The sequence below is a fragment of the Drosophila bipectinata genome, chromosome 3L (assembly GCF_030179905.1).
Source record: "Drosophila bipectinata strain 14024-0381.07 chromosome 3L, DbipHiC1v2, whole genome shotgun sequence".
Taxonomy (NCBI): Eukaryota; Metazoa; Arthropoda; class Insecta; order Diptera; family Drosophilidae; genus Drosophila; species Drosophila bipectinata.
In genome coordinates this window covers 908348-928366 of record NC_091738.1, presented here as the reverse complement: position 1 = coordinate 928366, position 20019 = coordinate 908348, and the positions used below count along the sequence as shown (strand labels likewise).

Genomic DNA, 20019 nt, shown 5'->3' with positions numbered 1-20019 from the left:
AAAATAAAACTCACATTTGGAGGCCGCTTCGAACTTCTCACTCTTCTTTTTCCGGCGCCACTTCCAGGGCTTGAAGAATCTCCCCAAGGCGCTGAGCTTGCTCTTGCGCTCCAGGGGCGGGGTCCGGGTGCCGGAGCCCAGGCTGTTTGTGCGTATTGCAGCTCCATTCTGTTTCTTGGCTGGAAAGGCAAAAAAAAAAAGAAGGCCAATTAGACAAGATTTCCATCGAAAACGCTGCGGAAGCGGAAGTGGGAGGCTCCATTCCACACCCACTTTTACAGCTATTGTGGGGCATGCCCCACTCATCATCGAATTCTTGGCTTTAATTTTAGTTTTTTTCTTAATTTTCTTTAAAAAATCTCTAAAAAAAATTAAAGAAAAGTATCTTAAAGATACTTCCAGGAACATATCTCAATCGAAAACCTTTTAAAAAGTCAAAGCCAATAGAGCTCCCTCCCCAAACAAATATTGAAATTCCTTTCCTGAGTTGGGAAATCTCTAGAGGGGGGGGGGAGGAGTAAGGGGGGGAGTGGCAGCAAATCACAGGTTGCAGATAGAAGAGACTCCAAAGAAAAGTCAACAACATCTCCCCTATATTTTCACTATTTTTTCAGCTGATTCTGATGCCTCCCCCCAGATAAGCCCCCCAGCACACACACATGCTCAGATACAGATACAGATACAGATACAGATACTCCCTCGCAGAGATACTTTGAAGAGCTGGGCTGCATTGAAGCGTTGAAATTAGGCTACCCAGCAGATACAGATATAGATACGAGGTAAGAAAAACTGTAAAACTACTGCAAATGGGCCAACAACTATTTGGCTTCATGATCTTCTTACCATAACTGGGCTTCTCGCCGAGACTCTGCTCCAATTGTGGTCGATTGTTGGTCAACAGAGGCAGGCAGTTGGCAGGCAGTTACATAATAAAACGAATGGCTGCCCACAAGGGGAGGCAGTATCTTGGAGATACTTCTGGTTCTCCCTCTCCCAGGGATGTGTGTCAATTGAAGGGAAGTCCTCTCCTCCGGAACCAGGAACCATTTCGAATGGCGCCAATAAAGAAAATTGGAAAAATGGGCCAACTGGAACTGGAAGAGATGTTCCGACAAATGGGTGACAAGTGGGGGGGACAACATACTCTGTGCTGGAGGCCCAGAAAGATGAATAGCCGGGATCATGTCTCAGATACATCCACGATTATGGGCTTTAAGGGAATTACCTTAATGGTTTCGAAGAGGTCTTGTAAAGAGTCTTAAAAATGTAATTAAAATTAAGACTTATTAGTTTATATTATTTTTATTTAAGATATCTAAAAAATAGAACCCAAAACACCCCCCATTTACACATCATCAGAGGCAGTTATAGCCAATCTTGTGAGGCTTCTTGGGAGGCGTACTTTTATGGCCAAAAAGGGCGGCCAAAATATGCAAATCGAAAAAATACAAAAATAAACCTCAGATGCGCAGTTGGCGTCAGCGTCTCAGTCAGCGTCTCAGTCAGCGTTATTGTCGTCATATAATAATTTAATATTTTTTATACCCCCCCACCGCTCCCCCCCTCAATACCATCCAACACAACGTATGGAAAGAAAACCGGTTATTGGAGCTCCAGTGGCGTTTGAATGAATGCAGGCAGCTTCCATGAGATTTTGGCTTCTAAATCACTGACAACAACAACAACAACAATGACAACCGCTACAACAAAAGGTAGTGAAGGGCGCGGCAACAACAACAATAAGAAACAAACAACAACAACAAGATACAAACAACTTAACAACAACACGAAAAGGTAATGCTATGCGAACGCGTGGAAAACGGGTTTTCGCGAAAGTTGTTGTCATTGTTGGTGTGTTGTTGTTGTTGTTGCTGCTTTTGTTGCTATTCTCGGTTGAGCGGTGTTTTCAGTATGTTGTTGTTGTTACAGTGAAGCCTGGCTAGGGGGGATATATTTATTTAAAATTAAAATTAATAAAATAAACAATTGAATAATAGGTTTTTAGAACCATTTGTCGCCTTAGGAAGGTTTAAATATTTTAAATATTTTTTAAAAAACATTTTTAGTCGAGTTGCCCTTAGCCAATAAATTATTTCACTATCACAAATATCTTTAAATATCTTTATATTTTATAAATCCCACTTATCGAGCGACACCTGTACTTGGCTTTTGTGTTTTTCGGGCGCCCCCCAGATTCGCTTGTGGCCCAAAAGCGGAGACAGCTTGAGAGCCGAGAGAGAAACCAAGAAATATGGCTGCCCGGGCCTCTGGCTGGAAAAATGTTTTCCTCGCATTGTTGTGGGTTGTATGTTAGGTACCCCCTGAAGGGAGGGGCGGGGGGAAAAAGACACAGTGCTTCGACAAAAACAAGCCATAAACCTGCAGATGAATTTTTGAAAGAATCTAAAGGATTTGAAGAAATGTATCTATAACCCGATCTAGCTTATCTATCAGATACGGCCCGAACACCCCATCTAAACCCAGTCTTACGTAAAGAGCCAATTGGGGAGCCAATACCCGAAGCCCAGTCTCGTAAATAAACAAAAATCCAGCAACGTGATGTGCTCGACAATTTTTGTTAAAATAAATAAATAAATAAAGCCATCGAGCCAGCTGGTGGGGGGGGCGAGTATGAAGTACATATCTCCCAGCAATAGAGACCGTATCGCATGCTACAAAATGTGTTTCATAAATTATAGCATGGTGGGGAAGCGAGTGGCAGCCTTTGACACGACGTCTCGGAGCAGAAATCCCACAAAACAAGCCGAAAGTTAATTACAAACGAGGCTCGGAGTGAGAGACTCGATTTAAATGTCAGATGTCAGATCTCTTTCGGAAGAAAGTGAAAAGAAAGTGTGGCGAATTTTGATGGAAAATTCATTTATTAGAAGGCCTTGAGGTGGCCGAGGTAGTCAGTACCCTCCTTAAGCTCCCCCCCACTTAAGTCCCCACTGCACATGCACCGAATTTTAAAATCGCATTACGTATACGCAGCGTTGAACAGCCCAGGGGGGCGATTTGAGGGCGTGGCAGTTGTCTATTTTTGTGAATGAAGCCAAGCATGACGGGTAGTCACAACCAATGACAATCTCCAACGATAGTTGTTGACATTGAATCGGTATTGGATGGCGATCGGGTCTGGAGGGGAGTCCGATCTCCGCCAGAGACTACTCCCATTATTTGGCAGAGGGAGGGGGCATCTCTCTTTCCACAGAAGAGTCTCTACAAGTCACTCATACGCCTGGTGAGCCCGTCATGTGCAGCTGCAAGCCGCTAATTGCATTGACCTTTGACATCCACGAGCGGGGTTATAAATAGAAAATGAACAGCGACTTAATTGCCAGGGCGGGGGACTTTAAAAATCCATAAAAGGGCAGAGGAGTCCCCCCACTTTAAGGCTCCAAGGCCTTGGGGTTCAATGGCCTCTTCTTTTGGGCAAATATTTGCAGCAAACTTTGGAATGTAAACATCGCCCTGTGGAGGGGGACGGGTCTGTCGTTCAATTAACATGAAGATTTGGTGTAAACCCTCAAGATACAAGATTTGCACGAATGGGTGTCAGGGCTAGGTGTCTAATATTTCAGATATTTCAGAGCCCATCTTTGAAACAGTGCCAGTGGAAAGATAATGCCCCACGACAGCAGCTTTTGGCTGGAAACTTTTTGCCCAAACTGTCAGTCGGAGAAGGAGAATCCGACACCTGGACACTGTCTGGGCGGATGTCTGGCCAGGATGGAGATGACGACGATGACAGTTGGCGGAAATGAGCGACAAACTCTGACACATTTTGGCCCAGACTGTACTCGGAAAGAGACGGCACGAGGGGCCTAGAAAGAGTCGAAAACAGGCAGACTGAATATCTGAATCTCTTGACCTGCAATGCAGTTTCCTCTGTCTGGCTGGATGGATGAATGTCAGTTGCAGTTCTTTCTCATTAATTAAGCGCAGCAGCAGATACAAATCTGAATACTGGATACAGTGAGAGAAACAAGTATCTCTTTTGATAGAAAATAATTGGCAATCCATGGCTCCTGATGTTTGAAGGGTGCGGTCCATCACTCTGATCGATTATTGTTCGAGGGGGACTGGCTTTCTGGCCAAGTTAGTGCCAAGTTGGGGTCATTACAGACATCTGGCCATTAATCATCTTGGCGGGCCATCAATGGGTCATGGATTCGACTTCGAACTCGGTTTCTAGCTTCATTGTTGGCTAAATGGAGTCTCAGCTTGGGGCTGGCCTTTGAGGGCCAAGGTAGTGTATCCACCAGATATCCACCAAAGCCAGTGGTTAGGTGCTAGGGAATCCAATCTAGATTCCAAACCACAACGCTTATCAATCACGTTTCATGCAAACGGCCCTTATCTCTCTCTGCCAGAAGAATCTACCAAAAGAATGACTAACAGAACCCAGCACCTCTAAGAATATCAAAATATTTCCCCCTCCAGTTGATAATCATAATCGAGGGAGTAATCATCAGTAATCATCACTACCTGAGACCAATTAGCACCTCCGGCAATTCTCCCACAGAAGAACTGTAGACACGCAGCGGGGCTTACGTAAGACTCTTCATTGAATAATCCACGCCCACTTCCCCTCAGACAGACAGACCAAAAATAGAAGAGTTTAATCGGCATTTCTGCCTTTTATTGATTAATGCCCCGTTCGATGAGTGGCATATGGAGCCATGGCCAGTCCCCAGAAGCTCGTCAGTCGAAGCGTCATCGAAAAAAGGTGAAACAGCCCACAATGGAAACTAATTTTGGATAGGCTCTGTGAGGGGGGTTCTATACGCAGATTCCTCCTCCAAGCGGGGTTTCAGCTTTCGGGATGTATAAATAGCCTGTTGGAGGACACACCCTCTGGAGGACATCTCCCGCCCTGGAGGGCCACTTGACGAGTCAAGTTTCAAGTTCAACATTAACCCTTGTGGGGCGAGAGGGGTTTTCAAGGTTTTCATTCTAGAATTAGATAGGATTATAATATATATAACAAAGCATATAATATAAGCACTATAATCACCATTACTTTTGATTTAAAAAACTTGAAATATAAAAAAAAAATATATTTTTTCCTCCTTACCATTTCGAACCTCACACCATTTTGAGTCTTCCTCCTCTAAGCTCTTACAGGAGCTCTCCCGACTTTGTTATTATTATTCCTGCCACCGTTTCGGACTACTCTGCATGTGAGTAGCTGTCTGCCTGCCCCACTAGAGTGCCCCACCTGGCTACCGAATAATGGGCAGTAACTGTGGAACCGACGGCGAAATTGGCCCCCAAATGGGGAACAAGTGTAGCGACTTGAATGAAATTTTAGTTGGGGCGCTGAGCGGATTTGATGGCCTGATTATGGATGGAAGCCGACTTGTCGGAAAATCCAGGGGGCTGGGAAATGAAATGAACATCTGTCCGCTGTCCGAATCGAAATTGAAAAACGCTTTCAGGTGGCAGGTGGGGGGGCAGTCAGTTCGATTTATGCTTTATTGGAGGCAATTTATTATTTGCTTGTTTTCCAAGCCAATAATTGAGAATCGTCAAGTGATATCGCCAGTTTGGAGGCTTTCTTTTTTTGGAATTGATTTTACAATTTAAGGAAATCGATGGGGAATTCATCAAAGTCATGGGAAAGAACGCCAGAGTCATAGTCGGGGGCTTTTATTCGAGAAATTAGATGATGCCAGAGCTATAAGAGTGATTATTATGTAAACAGTTGACACTTCCCATCAGCTATAACGAAAGTAACGACCAGAAACAAGTTGGCTTAAACGAAGGCGGGAATTTCGAGCAAAATAATTGCAAAAATATTCAAGGAATGCGGCTAAGCTGAAAGCAGTCAAACAACAACAAGGAATGCGGTGCACTGAGAGAAATATATATATATATATATATCTTCAAAAAAAACTTCAGCCAAATCGGGCCAGTTTTGGAGGAGATATACCCTTTTAAGGCTGATTACTGGCTCTCGAGCACCCCAAATCTTCTTTTAAAGTCTAATCTACAATGAGAGAAGAGTACCAGGTATCTTATAGTCGATATATCTAGCCAGTAGCTATACTTATGACTTTAAAACCGAGTCAACCTTGTCAATATGGAATATCTAGCCCCTGATTGAAAGCAAAGTCTCTCCAGACTAGTCATGTGGCTTTAAAATAATCTCCCACTTCGAAGTCTACAAGGTGGGATTTTTTTCGCCGTGCACTGACTTCCAAACACCTGCTGGCTGGCTGGCTGGTGGGCATATCTCAGGTCTATTGGCATAAAGAGAGTGACTCACCACAGCAGCAGCTTTGACACACTGAGTTGGCCGGAGACACGTGCCCCCCATTGGAAGAGGCATTAAAAGGCCATTTCGATTCTCCGCTTGAACTTGAATTCTCCGGGAGAGGCAGCGCTGTCTTTTGGCTCTTAATTGAGTCTCCAAATGCCAACAAGTGACAGAATCTCGCTAAAAATAGACGAGACCTCACGCCCCGCGCCATTTCTCCGCCAATTGAGTTTAAGCCTCGATTTGATTGATGATGCCCCCGATTATGAGTCACTCAACCCAGCCCCCAGCCCCCAGCTCCGTGCCAGCAATTGCGGAGAATGATGCCAAGAGTGGGTTAGTGGGCCAGGTGGCGATTGGTGTCCGCGGGTATTTGTATTGACATGTCATGGTAATCGGATGTAGGGCACTATATAGAGCGGAGCTAATGAAATCGCCCATAAAGACCCGCCAGATACCTCCAACAAGTGCCTCCATTGATAATTAAATAAAAAAAAGATAATAATATTCCTTTAAATTCCTCGAAGACCCCTCACAGCTGCTGGCAACTTTAAAGTTGAACGACATTTCTTTGGGGCTGCACCCTTTGAACCGCACTCATCCCCCCTCCTCCCCTCCTGCCACACCTGATGTGTGTGGAGTCCCCCCCACACACAAGCTGCTCCCTCGTTCTGTCACCACATTGTTTCGCTTCGGGCCTCTCTTGCGTTGACAAACCCACTTCCCCCGGCCAGCCAGCCACCCGCCCACACGCACCACCCCCCCTGCCCCACCAGGCCCAGAGTCAAGTGCAGTGAACCATTTTGGGGCCCGGCGACGGCAAACAGAAGTGGAAAACGACAAAAAACGGCCGAAAAAAAATCACATTTCCGTTTTGCATTCAAGTGTAAAGAACGAATTTAAAAAAAGACTGGCGGGGGTTTAGTAGAATCGAAGAGGGGATACCCTAGGGGGAGATATAGTAACCAAAAGGGTGTCGAGTCGTTGGCCATTAACAGTCCGTGTTGTAAAGCTTATGGATTTGACAATTAAGGGTTACAAGTATTTTTAAATATTTTATTACAATCGAAGGGGTGATACCCTGGAGATTGATACAGTAACTACAAGGTAGTCTTCTTCAAACGAATTATGCACTGATTGTATCTACACTTGTACATTATCTTACATACATATATATTCATGGACAGATATAGATATTCCTAAAATTGGCATTTCGGTTGTTGGTTTACATCCAGTGTTGTAAAGAGTAAAGTGATTCAACATTCAAGTGTTTTAAATACTTTAACCCTTATTGTGTGTGAATATAATTCCCCTTTTTTCATTTTCCATTCTAAGCTCATTCTTGGAATTAAAATAATTAACTAAAGTGGAGCAAATGAGCCTGGCTATGATGTACTACTGTACTGGACTCTACTGTACTGATGTTCTAGAACAGTGGTGCCTCTCTGCCTGGCCTATGAAGAATTATTCTACCGATTCTACATATTTCGAGCCTTAGACTAAGAAAAGTCTTACAAATGAATGTATTCTTGTGGGCACTACTTATCAAAGAATCAAAATTATACCGAAATGTATAGAAAAAAAAAACATATATATGTTTGTATTTTATTTTAATTAAATATTTATGTACCAAAACAGCGATACTTTCTAACTAAAATCAATTCAAAGTTCAACTGTGGAAACAAATGGAGAATAATACTTATATAATTATTATTCAAATCGATTACACACTGATTGTAGCTACATTTGTAAATAATCTTACATTGATATACCTAAAATTTGAGTAATTTAAATAATAATAATGTATGTTTCTTAATCTTTTTAGCAAGTTGTCTATTACTGTGTTTATGCGATGCCGAAATTCACGTTTTCATTTCACGATTTCATCCGATTCGTGAGGGTATAAACGTGAATTTCGTGAATTCATGCCTAATTAGGTATTTTCATACTTAAAAGTTCAAACAAACCCCTGTCACTGTTTAGGGTTAACAACACACACTGTTAGTCAACACTGTTTCATACCAAATCTTTCTGTTCTCTGTTTATCGGAGTTTACAACACTATAGTTGTTTCGCCCAATGACCTACAATAAGTTTAACAAATAAAATTAGTACATATATTACAAGTATAATAAGTTAGTATTACTAACAAATATACTAACTAACATGAATACTAGTATATAATTATACTAACTATAATACAATTCCAACAAATATACTCAAAAGTTCAAGCCTTGCCATAGTTTTGATCTCAAAACCCCCTGATCTCTGATCTCTAGAAGGGAGGGATCTCCCCATCTGGAACTGGAACTTACCGCACTGCCCTCCATTGAGGGCCTGAGCGTCCTTGGCGGCCTGCTGCTGGTTGCTGCTCTGCAGGATGTCCGACAAGGAGAGCGAGGAGGCGATCAGCTGGCGCTTCTCCTCAAAGTTCAGGAAGTCCATGGAGTTGCTGCGCTGCGGGGTGACCGTGATGGTCACCGACTTCTGCATCTTGGCCACCACGCACAGCTGCTGCTCCAGGTCCGACTGCCCGGCCGACTGGGCGGGATTGGGCGAGTCGGGGGGCGTGGCCGCCTGGGCAGAGGGATGATCGATGCCATCGGTGAGATCGGGCGGAGGCAGTTGCTGCTGCTGCGGCTGCTGCTGGTACTGGTGGTTCAGCTGGAGCTGGTGCTGCTGGCCGTAGTACGAGAAGGCCGACTGGGCGGTGGCGGCGGAGTAGGAGGGCGGGCCCAGGGGCGAGTGGGGCGGGGCGTGGGCCACCCGGGAGGCAGCGGCCGGCGACAACTGGTAGCCGCTGGCGGAGACCGGGGAGCCCTGGCCGCTCTCGTGCCCGTTGATGGCCGCCACCAGAGTGGCCAGGTTGTTGCGGCTGGTGTTGCCGCGGGTGAGCTGCGCCTGGGCCTGGAACTTGTGCTGCTGCTGCAGCTGTTGCAGCAGTTGCTGCTGCTGCTGTTGGTAGGCCATCGGGGGGTGCTGCTGCTGGTGGGCTGCGGGGTTGCTGTTGCTGCTGCTGGTGCTGTTGGTGCTGGCCGTCGACTGCTGGCTCTGCAACTTGTTGCTCCGCAGCGACATGGTTCTGTCTCTGTCCCTCAGTCACTCTCACTCCCTCATTGTCTCACGTGACTCTGGTTGGTGGCAAGCTAATTGGTGGCAAGCACGCTTTCCTGCGCGGTGCGTGGCTTTCCTTCGTTTTTTTTCGCACTTGGCTTTGGTGTCAGTCCTCGAGGGTGTCGCGGCCTAATTGCTGCAATTAAGACACATGTTGTAGAAGGCTGAAGGCCCAGGTGTTGCATGTGGCTGCTGTTCTTGCAACACCCAGCTCGGTAATTCGGGTTACAACCTCTCCCACACAACTCTCGCTTTTCATAATCGCTTTTTTAATGAAAATATTTCATGTTTTCCCCAACCCCCCCTCTTTCCTCAACACAATCGGTGGAAATTAACTGAAAATTGACTCACACTGGCTGCACATGCCACATGCCACAGAAAAACAAACACCCTGCCACCACTTGCCACTTTCATCATCAAAAGCGATGCAGTGGCAGCAGGCGGGGATGGAGGAGGTCCATCTGAGGGGTGGCAGAGTGGCAGGCACTGGTGGAGCTGATGGATATCCATCCAAGGAAATGGAGCATCATCATGTGCTGCACCACTTGAACTGAAACAAAGGAAGAGAAAACGGTTGCAACTCCACTGGAGGACGAGGAGGACTCTGAAGGGTGGCCGGAGGCAGCAAGGAAAAGGGACGGCTGCTCTTGAAGATTGAAGTGTCCATGGGGGATATCGAGGTGGCCAGGAGGAAGGGCCTTGAACTCACAAAGGAGCTACTTAACCAGCCAATTTTCAGGTCTTTAAGATAAGCTAGAAGGGCTAGAGTCTTTAAGATACGGTACCTACAATTTCAGATTGTATCTGATAATAATACTAGGATTAAGTAATATACTAATCTAAGAACACCTACTAACAGTAGTATTAGAAAAGATATCCTGCTGAACTGCCCACCGGATCTTCAAGACTCTCCTCCATTATCCCCATCCCTGCCCTGCCAGAAGGTCAAAGGACTGAGACGAGTTGGCAGTCCGGGTCGGAGAAAATCTTATTAGAACGCACGCTGGGAGTGGGACTGGGGCAGGTAGAGGCCAAAAGAAGAAACAGCCAAGAAGAGGGAGGAGGAGGAGGATAAAGGCCAGAGAAGGGAGACACGCAAAGTGCACAGAACAGGTAAGCCGAATTAGGGGCCGGAGATGACGATGATGACAGGATACACAAAAGGGAATGGAGGATAAATGGAAGAAGGAAAAAAAAACCCAAAACCCTCCACGACAGCTGGACGAAAAAAAGGAGGAGGAAGAGAAGGAGGAGCAAGAAGAAGAGCCGGCAAAGAAAACAAAAGTAGAAGAAGAATTGAAATTCAAGGTGTGCTTCTTCTCTCTTTTCACTTTTTAGAATTTTCTTTAAAAATTGTATCTCAAAGATACAAAAGTATCTGAAAGATACAAAAGTATCTGAAAGATACATAGATGTATTCAGTTTTAATGAGGAGATAATTAGGCTTAGAAGAAGGCCCTTAGGCCCACTTCCCGCTTGGCTAAGACTGGCGAAATCATGGCCAACAGTAACTGGGCTTTTGGGGTCCACTGGCCGCTAGTGGTGTTCCAGTGCACTGGCTCCCAGCTCGTTAGCTTCGATTCTGTTCCAGGCCGGCAGTTGGTTAACGTTTTTTTTCCTAAAAAAACTGAATGTGGAGCATTTTGTGGCACGAATGGAAAGAGACGCAGAGAGAGAGAGAGGCACTCGATTATGGAGATTTACTTAATAATTAAATATTTGAGGTGGCAAGTGAGGTGGCGCCACAAGAGGAGAGAGAGAGAGAGGCAATTAAATTGGCAAATGCGTCGAGTGGCCAGCAGGATGCAACATATTGCTGCACACTGCACGTTGCACATGTGGAACACTCGGGCCGTCCGACTTGCAGCGTCAGCAGGCGCATATTAAATATGAGGAAAGAGCAGCAGCAGCAGTGGCAGTAGCAAGCCCCCTCTGTCTGTGTGGCGGGTTCATTGAACCTCATTTACAGTTCAGTAGTTTAGCGATTTTATTCTCCGAGAAAGAGACGGCAGGCGAGCGAAAGAGACAGGCGCAGAGGGAGGCCCGACTTGGGGCAACTATGGCTGAATAGGAATAATATTTTTTAAAACCTAGTCTCGTCTGTTTGGCTTAGTGAAGCTTCACTGTAGAGCCAAACAATGGGCGGCGAAAAAAAAAAAAAAAGTTGCAAATAAATGTGAGACACAAAATGGAAAGCGTTGGGAACAAAACAGCAACAAAAACTAATGCGATTTGTGGCAGCCACGTCGGAAGAGCAACAATAACCTGCCGCCGAGATTCAGGGATTTGGGTTTGAGAGGCGCCGCCAGCCGGCCAGCCGAAGCAATCAAATCCAATTAAGAGCGAGGCAGCAACACAAAAAAAATACAAAAATTGGGGGAGCAGAACTTGGGGGTTTCGAACCAAAAAAGCAAAAAAAAAAAAACGGTAATATTGGAAGTTATTGTGTTTTTTAATTTTTTAAGAGAGCCCCAGTTCCCAAAGAGCGGCCGGGGGAGGCCTTAAGGGAGGAAAAGCAAACTCTGCCGCAGAACGGAGGCAGCAACAAACCAACAACAATCAACTCTTTCTGACCAGCAGCTGGCTAACAGAGACAGTGGGGCTAAAAGGTTAATATTTAAATAAAAATAAAGAGAGTTTAAAAATTAAAATTAATTATAAGAAAGCATATTTAAAGCCTCTCTTAATTTTCATTTATTAATTTTTCACCACCAAAAACCTCTCTTTGGCCCACTGTGCAGTACAATCCATAAGTACAAGTGTTCGGGGTTGCTGCTAATGGAACACAATTCACAGGGCATCCACTGTTTGCGGCAGTGGCACATGGCGGGGGAGGGGGGAGGAAGGAGGCAGTGCCAGTCGCATTGTGCCAACTGGCCCCCACTCCCCGTCCCTTTGGCTACCCCAGTGCAGCGATGCTACAAAGGCGAAACAGCAGCAGACAGCAAAAACCAATGGACACAGACGGCAGAAGCTACAACAACAACAACAACGTGGTGGAGGAATTGGAGTCGTCATCCTTTTTTTTTTTTTTTTTGCTGTTGCGGCAAATACTTTGACTCCCCAGGGAGAGGGAGGGAGGGAGAGAGGAGAGGGTGGCGCAGCTAGTGCGTGTCCCGGAATCCTCCTTCGCATAAATTTAAATTTGCGCGCCACTGGAACAGGAATGTTCTTGCAGAAGTCCCTCTTAGGGAAGTAGTCCTGTACTCCCCCCTCACAACCTCTACGAAAGGCAATAAAAGGGAGCCGGAGAATGCGTTTTTTGGGGGTTGCTGATGCTGGTGGAAGTCTGGAGCACAACAGAAAGTAGTTAAGAAGAAGCATGGGCCGGGGCCTGGGGACGGAGAGGGTGTGAAAGTCTCTCAGTATACACACACTACCAGACTCTACTACTCGGACAGGAGGGGGAGGGGAGAGCAAAGAATCCGTCTAGACAACATTGTAAGTAGATGAAAATATTTGCCGAGTTGCAGGGAAGTTCGGGAAGAGCACCACCCACCACCCACCGCCCCCCCCCCTGGGTTTTGCAACTATATATTATCGACTCGGCCACGCAATACCTGGCCGATAAGGAAGCAGTTGGGGCAGTTGGCTATGTAATTGTGTTACTTTTCAATCATTATAGCCGTGCCGCGGATAAGATAAGGCCCGATTGCGTTATATTTTCAAGCTTCGTGTCGAAATTCAATTTACGGACAAGCGTGCAAACCTATTATTGTTTATTCCTGTTTCCCATTTTAAGACAAAAAAAACACTAAAATTACTGTAAAGTATTTTCATATGTTTGCTCAACTGGGGGGGAGAGAGAGAGTGCCTAAGAGAGAGCTCCACCATACGGGGCTAACTGTTTATTTGCAAGGTTTATTGTTATTTCGGTTTATGCCTCTTCTCTGCATTTTTGTTATTGATTTCACTTTTATCCGATAGGTTCCCGATGCCGATGGTTTTCCCTGCACGATCGCACCTGCCCTCCACTAATTCATTCATACCGTGCCGTGTTATTTTCTCTACCATATATTTTTTTTTTTTTTTAGCTGCGCATTTGTTTAACAAATTGTGTGTTTGGGGCGATATCCGGAGGAATTTTAGTTTCTGTATAAAAATGCGGCAGGCAGCGCAGTCAGCAGCGAGAATTTATTGTTATTGTTGTTGTTGTTGTGGTTGTGAGGAGAAGTTGTAAAACCGGATTTTCCTTTTGGGCGCTTTCGTGGTTTATATTGTTGCCTTTTGCACTTTGTCTCGATATCGGTCTCAGTCTCGGAGTCGACTCGGCTCGGCCCCGACTCGAATCCAATTCCAATTCCAATTATTGATGAAAATTTTTTAAAAAACTATCTTTGTGGCAGCGCTGCAACGGCGCTGCTTGGCAGCTGCACTGCCTCTTCTTCTTCACGGCGGCAGAATTTTACTTTGCGCCTTGGCTTTTGGCGTTTGCCTTTTGGCTTTTCTGTATTTGCACTTACACTTGTTGAGATAGAAAGGCGTATATATTATATTATGTGAAAATCTAGCCAGCGATCACTACTAATTTATTAATTTTCGAGCCAATTCACATACACTCACTAACGTCACACACACACACACGCAGCGAGACGTCGGGCGTCGCGTCGAAAAAACAACAAAAATAGAAACGAAAGGTGAAAATAGCGGCGAAGAAAACGCGGGCCGAAAAAATTTTATTATATTCCGAAATTGTTTATTTATCACTATTGTTTACTTTTTTTTCGGTTATTTTGACTTTGCACAGCCGCGCTCCGACCGACGCGTCGGGGTTCGAATTTTTTTTGACCAGTGTTTACTTTCAGGCAGGGCACGAGTCGCCCTGTTTGGGCTAGGTTGGCAGCCCTGGTCAGCTGTTTTCGGCCAGAACTGCCATCTTTAGTTGGCCTTTTTTAAGCCAGTTTAGGACAAAAAATGGTAATAATTTTAAGCTAGGCTATCTTGGGTTGTACAATATAAATACATCTACTTTTCTTCTTTACTAATTTATTTATATATAGACAAATATGTTTTATAAAGAGTATAATACCACAAAGTCATGGGTATTGCTTTTAGCAAAACAAATTCTTTTGTTTTTGTCGAAAAATATATATGCTATAAACCAAAATATATCAAACAAGAAACTTGGCCATAATTGGTAGTTACCCTGTTCTTGCCTGAGTCACCCTGTGTGAGTCAGCTGTTTTCGAATTCGAAATTACGAATTCAAATATTATTTTGGCGCCCTTTCTTTGAATTTAAAATTTAAATAAAAGCCATCTAAAACATGTAAGAAACATTATTTTCTATGCTTTTAGGCTTATTATAATTAATTATACTTGTATAAGGCTTAAGTCCATAAATCTAAATCAGTTATTGAGGTTTAAAACATAATTTTAAATTTAAAATAAGCCCATACTTGGGGGAATGTTTATGATCCATTTCAGAAAACATGTTAATTATAGTTCCTATTAATGAGTAAAATTTGTCCATGGATTTGGCAATCACACACATCCGAATCAATTAGTGCCACCCACAAAAGGACCACCCACTCTAATTGGCAATTAGCAACAAAAACAACAACGAGGCGAGCCTGGAAAATGTCGGAAAACTATTGAAAATCCATTTGCATTTTACACTAACTAGACAGCGAATTAGAACGGAGGAGGGGGAGGAAAATCTGAATCTGGAAATGTATCTAAATAGTAATCCCCCAAAACTGCGGGGCCTTAGGACCAATGAAGCAATCTCCGCGAAAGAAAAACAAGAAGCGCTCTTCAAAAGCAATTTCAGATTGTTTTTCCAAAGACAACAACAACAATGGGGGAGGAAAAGGAAAATCTCTTTTTTTGTTCGGTCATATATAACTTTGTCGGTGAAGAATTTTCCCCAGATTGCTCTTCAAGAATTCTGCCGAGTGGTGGCGTCTCCTATTTTTAGGCCCCACTATGTTGTATCCACTGGCGGCCCAAAAAGAGAACTCATTTATTTTTGTTTTCATTGGGAACTGAAAACAGACTTATTTACCCACCGACTCCCCACCACCCCCCCATGTACGGAATGTGGTATATATAACAGGAAACGGAAGCATCATTTGCTCTAGTTGGAATTTTCCGCGGAGGCACGGGGGAAAGGCTGATATGCCGGCAATTGGAAAAGCGCATGTTTCTGGGGAGGAAAGAGAAAGAGTTCCAAGTGAAGAGAAGTCTCAGGTAGAGAACAAAACAAAAACAGTTTGGGAAGGACTGAGAGAGAAATTTATAGCATGCGAGAAATTTGACTAGCAGTGGCTGTAAAACTGTTTACTACAAGAGGAAGCCTTTCCTTAAGGAGGAAAATATCTTATTTTTTAATAGAATTGTTTACTGATTTTATTCATGTTTTTGAAGCCAATAGCAATAGTTTCTTGTAAAATAGTTTTATTCCAAAGCTTCCATTCCAAAACCCCTTTATATTCCGAGTAAACAATTCGTCTTCAATGTCAGTTCAGCCCCCTCCAAGTAGCTATCCTTTAACCATCCCCAGCTCCTTTTTATCCTTCAACCAAATTAACTTGAGAAGCTTGATAAAAGGGCTGCCATTCATTCATTCAGCATCTTCTTTTTCCCGAAAACTCAAGCTCTCAATGCCAAAGAGCTGCCAACTTAATTTATATTGTATTTAAAATGCAAAATGCACAACATCCAACAATAGAAGAAAAGCCCGGAAAAGCGCAGAGGGGGAGGGGGAGAGAAATGAAAATGTACGGGTGGAAGTGGAAGAATGAAGGCTTTAATTTTACATTTTGACAAATTGAATGTTTTCTGAAGGATAAGAGAGGAGTGGCCGGAAAGGAGCTGCCAGAAAAGGGTTGCCAGAAAGTTCGAATATTCAGTCTATGTGTATGATGAGGTTATGATATGAAAGATCTAAGATATGTGGGTTTTGAGAACTTAATTCTTAATAAAACTTTAGTTAAGAGATAACAGATATATTTGGATATATTGGATATATATATTATTTATAAAGTAAGTAAGTTTTAAGATCTATATCCCTTAGAGACATGAGAACTATAGACCCAAAGACATCCTTTAAATACCTTCCCGAATGTAGAGCATCTCAAACAACGCCAATGAAAGGACTTTATCCAGACCAGGAATGGAATGCGGAATGTCCTTGGCATTCCATTGAATGGAATCTCTGGCCATCATAACGGTAATTGACAATCTGGCCAAAGCAAATTAACATGGCCAGAGGTCAAATAACATTGCTTGGGGAATTTGTGATTGCTTCCGTTTGGTTTTTTATTCGCTTGCCCCATTGCCAGATGCCCAGTACCGCCCCCACCCTCCCCAACCCAAAACTGAGGTAAACAAACCTTTATTAGGAATGCAACACACGCATCACAAAGCGGCCATAAAGACGTTTGGGCCAAAAGCAGCTACCAAAATTAAAAGCGTCCAAACAGAAGCCAAAGCTACGAAACAAAGCTGAGCAGACGTGCCACGGTGGGAGTGACCTTTAGGCATGTGGAGGCCTCCCTCCAGCCCCCTTCCAACCACCCAGCCGGCTAGTAGAGTCCACTAAACTTTGGCTATAAAAGTGGCCGGCAGTTGGACTTCCAAATCATATCAGTTTCTGTTCAATCAGCAGCTCGACACTCCACCAATCCCTCCAAGATGTTCTCCAAGTTTGTGAGTATTCCATTCCATCGGAGAAGGATAATTAAAAGGACTACCCGAAATTAAAGCCTTAAAGACACATCTTACATCCCAACCCTCTAATTACTTTTGGCCTAAATCCTAACCCTTTGTTTCCACATGGCTATAATTAGCATTACCAAAAATACAACCCTCTTCTCGCCGCCAGCTCGCCCTCTGCCTGTTCGCTCTGGTGGCCGTGGCCTGCGCCAAGCCGCAGTTCCTGACCGCCTACAGCGCCGCCGCCCCCGTCGTGGCCGCCTCCCCCTACGCCGCCTACACCGGCGGCCTCTACGCCTCCCCCTACTCGGCCGCCTACACCAGCGGCGTCTACGCCTCCCCCTACGCCTACAGCGCCGCCTACCCCTACAGCTCCCTCTACCTGCGGCGCTAATTCCGCCCACGGATCCGTAGGGCGAGGGCCCACTGTACCCGTACCCCAATTCCTGATGACGACAACGACCTAATGAACAAATAAACCCGATGGAACGGATAAGGATTCTGAGAGTGAAGCCCAAAACTATTTGCAGTCATTTGCTTTGAGGATCTGCCGATGAAGGGGCAGGGGGGACGTACACTGAACAAAATCCGTCCATCCCAGAGCAACATGAAATACACGTTTCTTTGTTCCAACATTTTACTCTCAAAATACACGATATTCCATTTTGAATTGTTATATTTTTTGATTCCTAATTAGACACCTTGTTAAAGCTATATCTCGGCTAATATAGAGTCTCAGATACACAAGACTCTTACCTTAATCGATTTCTAGATCAATATCTTATTCATTTGCATTAAAACTTTAAAAAACAAAATGTGGAATAATTTTTAAACAATTTTCTGGGGATTCCCTCCTAAAATGGTGAAGAATGCAATATGGCCCACAGCGAAGGCTATATCTCTGCCGATATAAGTCCGATTCTTAAGTGGAATACCTAAAACGATTTCTATATCGATTCTGCGTCATTCTGGATCAAAATCTGGAAGCCAACAAATTTAAAGATTTTTTGCCAAATTTTCTGGGGATCCCCTTGAAAATGGTAAAGATTGCATGGGAGCGACAATGTGGCCCACATCGAAGGCTATATCTCTGACGATTTTAGTCCGATCCTTAAGCGGAATACCTTAAATGATTTCTACATCGACTCTGCGTCATTCTGCATCAAAATCTAGAAGCCCATAAATTTTTAGATTTTTTGTCAAATTTTTTGGGAATCCCCTTCGAAAATGGTAAAGATTGCATGGGAGCGACAATATGGCCCACAGCGAAGACTATATCTCTGGCGATATTAGTCAGATCTATACGCGGAATATTTTAAACGATTTCTAGATGGATTCTGTGTAAATCTGCATTAACATATGGAGGCAAATAGTTCTTAATATTTATTTAAAATGTTTCTAGTGAATGCTCTTTGAAAAACTGCCAAAATCATGAGAAATAAAAACAAGCCCCTTTATGAAGCCCCTTTACATCCGATCTTCCAGGAATACCTACAAGGACAATGAGCTTTCACCACTTTCAGTATTTCCCTATAAGCTTCCCATCTTTAGGTCTATTTTCGGCTCAGTGTAGTGGGTGTGCGTGCAAGTGAAAGAGACTCATTTTAAAATATTTACGAATTTGTTGGTGTCGTTGCCGGTTTTGCTTTGCAATTTCCGTTGGCCATCAAAAGCATTCGCTTTGGCTCGTATATCATGTTGCATGTGAAAGGGGGGTGGTGGTAATTGTGGGAGGTGGGGAGTGGGAGTCGGTAAAATAAAGGCGAGGTCGGGTGAGGGGTCATCTGTCGCTGGCATGCATTTGCATCACTGCTAAAATGTGCAAATTATGGCAACTAAGTTGCCCCATGCTGTCCGAGGCACGCAACGGGTTAAGTGGAGATTCGGGCACTTTTAAAAAAACAGAAATCTCTCAAAATTGGGTGGATTAGATTAGCAGAAAGTGGGCTTATTATAAAGCTAATCTTTCAGAAGAAAAAACCTGTTTTTTTTAGAAGAAAATCCTCGAAGAAGGTTGGAAATATTTTCAAGTGCATGGCCGCGCCAGGACTTTCTTCGAGGCTCCACTCCCCATGACTCTACCCATGAAAGCCCTCCTCCCAGGACCTTCTTCGAGGCTCTAGTCCCCTCCCCGGAGAAACTACACCCATGAAAGCCCTCCTCCCACTTGGGCTCCCCCTTTCACTTTTTAGACGTCAGCTTTTTGCATAATGCACGAGTGTGTGTGGCCTGGAAGGGTGTGCGTGGGGGATGCGTCCTTTCAGGCCACAAAAAAGAGCATCAGAATGCACATGGAAATTGTCCCGAAATGAAAAATATGTGCAACATCCTGAATAAATGCATTTAGATAAGGAATGCGCTTAAATGTTGAATAATGTGGAGGCTAATGCTATTTTCTGCTCGATTGGCGAAGAAAATATGGAAAAATATGCCCATGATTAGGGTTACTGATGGGCAAAGGACCAAGTCTAGAAGAGTTATAGAGGTTATATCCTCCCAGGCCCCATTAGCCTCTCAAATTACCTCTTCCCGGAGCTTCAATATTTATGCTCGCCAGGTGGGAAAAAAGAAAGGCAATCAACTTTTCACTTAACTTGCCATTAATTTCCCATTGTTTTCTTAGGACTTTGTCGCCGCAAGGACAAACAGAAACTGTTTTCCCAGGCACGGGCCTGGACTGTTTGGAAAAATCCGTCATCGGCAGGAGGTCTCCTCAGGAAGTTGGCTTTCCTCCCAACTTTAAGACGTTTGTGGGGAGAACAGAAATGGAAATTTTTTTGGAAAAATCTAAATGTAATTTGCATCGTGGGTGCGCCACAGGAGGCGGCGACTTACAAAGGAAGAAGCCCACGTGTCGGGCTTGGGATACGCCTGGGAATGTCAAAAGTCGTTGCATACTTTTGTGGCGCCACCTCCCACGCATACATACGTACGTATATCCTTCAAATCACAAGTCCTTGTTATCAGCCAGCGCCCCGCGAAT

General features: G+C 44.2%; 2 protein-coding genes across 12 annotated transcripts in view; one reads left to right on the top strand and one right to left on the bottom strand.

The window, feature by feature from the left end:
* Positions 1-20019, bottom strand: part of LOC108126269 (phosphatase and actin regulator 2) — a 75842-nt gene that overhangs the window by 43221 nt on the left and 12602 nt on the right. For 4 of the 11 annotated variants that reach the window (XM_070280457.1, XM_070280456.1, XM_070280454.1 and 1 more), the window contains one exon: positions 15-179. In XM_070280457.1, the coding sequence (XP_070136558.1) occupies positions 15-179 (165 nt within the window). Of the gene's footprint in view, positions 1-14; positions 180-8579; positions 9515-13602; positions 13754-13841; positions 14177-20019 lie in introns of those variants that run through there. The other 7 variants (XM_070280455.1, XM_070280460.1, XM_017242756.3 and 4 more) reach the window with 5 other exon arrangements.
* Positions 16970-17471, top strand: LOC108126272 (uncharacterized). Its single transcript, XM_017242775.2, has 2 exons — positions 16970-17030; positions 17206-17471. The coding sequence occupies exons 1-2, from the start codon at positions 17016-17018 to the stop codon at positions 17428-17430; spliced, it is 240 nt and encodes a 79-aa protein (XP_017098264.1). The 5' UTR covers positions 16970-17015; the 3' UTR covers positions 17431-17471.